Source organism: Marmota marmota, unplaced genomic scaffold, assembly GCF_001458135.2.
Source record: "Marmota marmota marmota unplaced genomic scaffold, marMar, whole genome shotgun sequence".
In the NCBI taxonomy this organism is placed as follows: domain Eukaryota; kingdom Metazoa; phylum Chordata; class Mammalia; order Rodentia; family Sciuridae; genus Marmota; species Marmota marmota.
In genome coordinates this window covers 18,893-25,927 of record NW_026005793.1, presented here as the reverse complement: position 1 = coordinate 25,927, position 7,035 = coordinate 18,893, and the positions used below count along the sequence as shown (strand labels likewise).

The following is a 7,035-nucleotide window of genomic DNA, read 5'->3' as shown; positions in this document are numbered from 1 at the left end:
TTTAACAGAGATGAGTGGTGGGAGGAAAAGGGAGAGAGAAGAGAAATTGTATGGAAATGGAAGGAGACCCTCATTGTTACACAAAATTACATATAAGATTTTGTGAGGGGAAAGGGGAAAAAAACAAGGGAGAGAATTGAATAACAGCAGATGGGGTAGAGAGGGAAGATGGGAGGGGAGGGGAGGGGGGATAGTAGGGGATAGGAAAGGTAGCAGAATACAACAGTACAACAGTCACTAATATGGCATTATGTAAAAATGTGGATGTGTAACCGATGTGATTCTGCAAATTGTATTTGGGGTAAAAATGGGAGTTCATAACCCACTTGAATCAAATGTATGAAAGATGATATGTCATGAGCTTTGTAATGTTTTGAACAACCAAAAAAAAAATGTGTCTTTGTAAACCCAAGTCATGGGAACTTTCTCGTGTCTGACTCCAAATTTCATCAAAGTTGTTTACTCTATTGTATGAATCTAATCACTGTGATTTCATAGTATGATTCACCAGTTTTAGAAGAGGTAACCTATAGTGAGTGTGGTTTTAGGTGATTTCCAGGTATTTATGGAGGGCATTTCTCTTGAGAATGCTTTTTCCTCTAAGGTACCTCTAAGGAGCAGACTGAATTCTCAGCTACTGAGCTTTGGAGACCTGAGTGTTACTGACACAGTGATACAGACAAATTTTACTTACTTCCAGATGTGAGTTTTCTTAGAGCAGACTCTGGTGACTGAAAATTTAGAAGAAAGGCTTTTAAGTTTACTTTCTTTCCTAAGAATTGTTTGAATTTACTATTCAACTTAATTGGGTTTTGTAAAAGTAAAAAAAATAAAATAAAATAAAACTACTTTGTTTTTTTTCTGTTTTATATATACTGTGTGTAGGTGAGTGTGTATACATACATGTATATACATATATAATTAGACTATATGTAAAATATTGGTTTCTGCTAAGTGATCTGAGTAATTTTTATTCTATTACTTTGTGTTTTATTTTATTTTGCAGGTATGAAATGAAATATGTCTGCAGTTTTATAAATTTTAGAATCCATAAATTGCCTAAAATATTCAGTATATTTTATGCATGTAATAGTTTTTATGCACATCAATTTAGATTTTTTTTTTTTTAGTGGGTGCCAGATATTGAATTCAGAGGCACTCATCCATTGAGCCATATCGCCAGCCATATTTTGTATTTTATTTAGAGATAGGGTCCTAGTGAATTGCTTAGTGCCTCCTTTGCTGAGGTAGGCTTTGAACTCTCCATGCTCTGGCCTCAGGCTCCAGAGCCACTGGGATAAAGGCATGTGCCACCATGATTGGCTTAGAATTTTAAGATATAGATTTGATTGTAAAACCCTTGATGTGAAAGTCCTATTTGCTATCCCTTTAAAATCTCCAATTCCCAAACTAGATTTGAAAAGTAGTCCAGTAGATGAAACAGATTGTAGAATTTTCCAAGTGAGAAATTTGATCACTAGAGAAAAATAGTAGAAATTAGACAAATTGATCAAGCTTCATCATGATCAGTGATCTCTAAACTGTATCTCTAAACTGAAGGGTAGTCTCTGGAGAGGAAAGCACCATTGTTAATTTATGCGCTCTCTCTCTCTCTCTCTCTCTCTCTCTCTCACTATTTTTTTATACTGGGGATTGAACCCAGGGCTAATGTTCCCCTGTTTACAACCTGTTTTGAAGTGGTCTCAATAAGGTACCTAGGCTGGCCTTGAACTTAGTTTCCTTTTGCCTCAGACTTCCCAGTAGCTGGGATAGTAGGCATGTGCCACTGCACTGGGCTCTCTAGTTGATTTTGTTATAAATAACAATGGGTTAATTGTTGCTGATAACTACTGTAGCATGCATACTCATCATCTCAATATATAAAGGCACTCTGATGGTAAGAACTGATTCTGGTAAATATTATTTTCTTTAATAAGAAGTAATAAAAATTTATTTTTTATTTTTTTTTATTTCCACTTCAGTCCTGGGGCTAAAACTCTGGATCTTACAAGTCCTGGGCAAGTACTCTACTACTGATTACATCCCCAGTATTACATTCTAATTTTCAATTTAAAATTTTAATTTATTTCTTTATTAGTAATAAGGATTGAACACAGGATGGCTCTACAACTGAGTTACATCCTCGACCTTTTTTTATTCTGAGACAGGATCTCAATAAACTCCTGAGGTTGCCCTCACATTTTCAATCCTCTTCCCTCAGCCTCCAAACAGGTGGGAAAAGAGGCATGCATTGATAAACCCCACTTGATTTTATTTTGTAAATATATTATTCAATTAAGGTTAGAGGCATAAATTCAACTGTTTGTAGTTTCAGAAGATGGAAGTTGAGCCCAACAGTGATTAAGTCAAGCCATCTTCAAGTGAATTATGCTTAATTTTAATTGTATTTTAGAAAAGTCTATCTATGGGTTGAGAGGCAGAGATCATAGACATTTGGCATAAAGATTAACTGTCTCTATGTTTGTTATCATCATTGAGTCAGAGAGACAAGAAAAAAAAACAGAGAGAGTGAGAGAGAGAGAGATCTTAGATGGGCATCTGGAAAAAATCAGCTAATGTAAGTAAGTCTAGAATCATCCTAAAACTTCTTTGTCCCAATATTACACTTGCCCAAATGAATAAGAAAGTTGTTTTTTTTAAAAGATAAAGATCATGTTCATCTCATTTTGTCATTTGTGTCATAGAGGAAACTCAGCCTACATATCCAGGTTTGTCTTACAAAAAGTTAATAAAAGATTAGGCATGACTCAAGTGAACAATCAGGACTGACCAAAGACTTTTTATTGTTTTTATACCATCATCAAGACACAAGAATAACATTCTCTCCTCTCCCTCTTTTCTTTTACTCCATCCTCTATATTTTTGGTTTCAGAAACATGGATTCCCATGTCTTGCAAGACTTCCAGAGTGAACTCACATGCTCCATTTGCATGAATTACCTTCTTAGAACCTGTCACCATAGACTGTGGACATACCTCTTGCCGACCCTGCCTCTTTCTCTGCTGGGAAGAAGCCCAAATGCCAATGTGCTGCCCTGAGTGCAAAGAAATAGTAGAGAAGTCAGACTTCAGGACCAACATCATGCTCAAGAAGCTGGCTTCTCTTGCCAGACAGGCCACACCTCCCTCTGACAGCAGGTCTGGGGAGCAGCTCTGCAGGACACATGGGGAGAAAAAGTGGCTCTTTTGTGAGGTGGACAAGAGCCTGCTCTGTTCACCCTGTTCTGACTCACCCGAACATGCGGTTCACAGCTACAGCCCAGTGGCATGGGCAGCAGAAGAGTACAGGGTGAGTGATGGGCCTGAAGTAACTTAGAACCTGTAGGGTCCAGATCAAAGAGAGAAATTAAGAACCATGATAATCAGGCAGTTGAGAATGCAGATTGTAGAGGTGGTGATGTTTCAGTGTAAACCATAAGAGGTAAACATGCTGTTTAAATGTTGATCAATTCGACACTATAATCATAATTCTCATTCCCTGCTCATGAAGGAAATTTCCACTAGAAACATTGTCTAAATGACAGACCATGGTGGCTATGCCAATAATCCTAGCTATTCAGCAAACTGAGTCAGGAAGATCCCAAATTTGAGGCCAAACTGGGCAACCTAGTAAGACACAGTTCTTCTTTCATTTGTTTCAGGATCTGAGACACAGCTCACAGGTAAATTCTTGCCTATTTTGTGGGAAACATTGACTTCAGTCTCCAGTACTGAAAAATAAATAAAGAAGTAAGTATATATCCAAATATGTGAAATTGGGGCAGCAGTACAGCAGATGGCTAGTACTAGGAACATGGGCTCCTTTTACTGAAGGATGGACCCTTACATAGTGAGGTTATGTAAAAACTACTTTCTCAGGAAATTGATTGTATTATCTATTATCTATGGATTCCTTTCAAAATCTTTTTTTCTTTTGCTTCAAATATCTAAAATAGTAAAATCAATTTAGACTAATTTGTAAAAATCTGACTCTTTTAAACTAAGTATTACTGTATTACCAAGCACTATTTTATTCCATTACACAAAATATGAAACCTACAAAACTATCTTCCCTATTACTCAAGCCTATGGTTATGTTGCAGGAAAAACTGCTAAAAAAAATGGATCCTTTATGGCAAATGACTCAGGATATGCAAGATAATCTAAATGAAGAAATTAACAAATGCCAGTCCATTGTGGTAAGTTTGAAAATGTTTTCATTATTCTAATTAAAATGTTGCTAATTAATTATGCTAATTAAAATGTTGCTGTCAGATATATTTGAGTTGATATTGAAGAATAGTGTTTTCATCTCAAAAAAAAAACAAAAAAAAAACCAATGATTTCTGGAAATAGTATGAATACACTGGCCAACACAAGCTAATGTGAAGAATACAAGTATATGAGTATATGGGGGTGAGTGAGGCATGACTGGTATTTTTTGTCCAACTTTGGAGGTTTGGATAAACCTTCCCAGATACTAAAGATAAGACAGTATTGCACTAGTTAGTTGGAAGTAGAGGAGAGATATAGATTTTTAACTATGGGCAATGTGGAGGTTCTTTTTTTAATGTTTCATACAGTGTGTATATAAATATTGAAAAAATATTTAGAAGAATCAGACAAAGGAACAAAAGAAAAGGCGGAAGATTCAGATAAAAGAGGAAACAATGCATTAAGAACTCTGAAAAGACATCAGAGGGAAATAGCCTGGGACCCCTCAGACATTTTTTTTAAACAGGAGAGAGGCAAGAAACAGAGAAAAAATGGTAGACCAGATTAGTAAATATTTAAGACACTGTGTGAGCATGAGACAAAAAGTATTTGAAATATTTACTTGATGCTAAGACAATAATATCTGAAGTTTTAAAGAAGTTTTTGAATGTAATCTTTTTAAATTAATATCTCTACAGGACTATGTATTCTTAAGGAAGAACATGATCCAAGTTCAATATCACATGATGCATAAGTTTCTCCTGGAGGAGGAGCGATTTCAACTGAAGACACTTGAAAGTGAAGCACAGGAGATTTTTCAACAACTCAGAGACAGTGAAATCAGAATGGCCCAACAGAGGGAAAGGCTGAAGGAAATGTACAGGGAGCTAACTGACATGTGCCATAAGCCTGACATGGAGTTGCTCCAGGTGACCAGGGAGGGTCCATCCTGAGAGAGAGGAATTCTTGTCTGGGCAATGTTGCCTGTAGAGACCACTGTGCTCAGATGAGTGACAGGAGCTCCTTTACACCCATCATTGTCCAATCACTTGTTTCCCTATATTCTGGTAATCTTGAGAGATTGTAAGTCTTGCAGAAGGTAAATGAGACCAAATCTTGTGTCACTAAGATGAATATATACACAGAGATATTATCCAAAAACTCAGTAATCAGAGGAAATTTAATTTTGTTGAGGAAATATTCAGTTTATGTTTCCAAACTCCATCATCACCCTCTGTTCTTCACAAAAGCAGATGAGGCTTTTCCCCTCTAATAGGCAAGATGTACAGAAGTTGTTGATCAGTTTCAGTGCACTATTTTTCAAATAGCTCACTGTTAATTGTAACTGTCAGAGGGGGTTAGATCTCTCCTGGGACTAAGACTGGGAGATGAGTGACACAGGAACCTAGGTCCTGTTGTATCACTGCATAGACCCTTTCTAAGGTCCATCCTTCACCATGTCTGTCTTCCATGTTTAATGTGGGCTTTGGTATTACCATAAACTCAGGTGACTTTTCAGAGGAAAATGAGAAAAAAAAATGTTACACACACAAACACACACACACACACACACACACAACAAAGGACCACAGGACCAGAGAGGATACATAGGACACATTATTAATACTACCTCTTACAGAGCAATAGTAACAAAAACAGCATGGTACTGGTACCAAAACAGGCGGGTGGACCAATGGTACAGAATAGAGGACACAGAAACCAATCCACAAAACTACAACTATCTTATATTTGATAAAGGGGCTAAAAGCATGCAATGGAGGAAGGATAGCATCTTCAACAAATGGTGCTGGGAAAACTGGAAATCCATATGCAACAAAATGAAACTGAATCCCTTTCTCTCGCCATGCACAAAAGTTAATTCAAAATGGATCAAGGAGCTTGATATCAAATCAGAGACACGCCATCTGATAGAAGAAAAAGTTGGCTACGATCTACATACTGTGGGGTCGGGCTCCAAATTCCACAATAGGACACCCATAGCACAAAAGTTAATAACTAGAATCAACAAATTGGACTTACTCAAACTAAAAAGTTTTTTCTCAGCAAAAGAAACAATAAGAGAGGTAAATAGGGAGCCTACATCCTGGGAACAAATTTTTACTTCTCACCCTTCAGATAGAGCCCTAATATCCAGAGTATACAAAGAACTCAAAAAATAGACAATAAGATAACAAATAACCCAATCAACAAATGGGCCAAGGACCTGAACAGACACTTCTCAGAGGAGGACATACAATCAATCAACAAGTACATGAAAAAATGCTCACCATCACTAGCAGTCAGAGAAATGCAAATCAAAACCACCCTAAGATACCATCTCACTCCAGTAAGATTGGCAGCCATTATGATGTCAAACAACAAGTGCTGGCGAGGATGTGGGGAAAAGGGTACACTTGTACATTGCTGGTGGGACTGCAAATTGGTGCAGCCAATTTGGAAAGCAATATGGAGATTTCTTGGAAAGCTGGGAATGGAACCACCAATTGACCCAGCTATTCCCCTTCTCGGTCTATTCCCTAAAGACCTAAAAAGAGCATGCTACAGGGACACTGCTACATCGATGTTCATAGCAGCACAATTCACAATAGCAAGACTGTGGAACCAACTAGATGCCCTTCAATAGACGATTGGATAAAAAAAAATTTGTGGCATTTATACACATGGAGTATTACTCTGCATTAAAAAAATTGAAAAAGTCATAAGATTTGCAGGGAAATGGATGGCATTAAGAGCAAGATTATGCTAAAGCTAGCCAATCCCTAAAAAACAAATGCCAAATGTCTTCTTTGATATAAGGAGA

At 37.1% G+C, this 7,035-nt stretch overlaps 1 protein-coding gene across 1 annotated transcript in view; it reads left to right on the top strand.

Annotated features, from left to right (window-relative positions):
• The first annotated feature begins 2,897 nt into the window (after positions 1 to 2,897).
• The window catches only part of LOC107160963 (tripartite motif-containing protein 64-like), a 7,007-nt gene continuing 2,869 nt past the window's right edge, over positions 2,898 to 7,035 (top strand). The window contains 4 exon segments of the mRNA XM_015507535.1: positions 2,898 to 2,960; positions 2,962 to 3,309; positions 4,103 to 4,198; positions 4,913 to 5,143. Of these exon segments, the coding sequence (XP_015363021.1) occupies positions 2,898 to 2,960; positions 2,962 to 3,309; positions 4,103 to 4,198; positions 4,913 to 5,143 (738 nt within the window).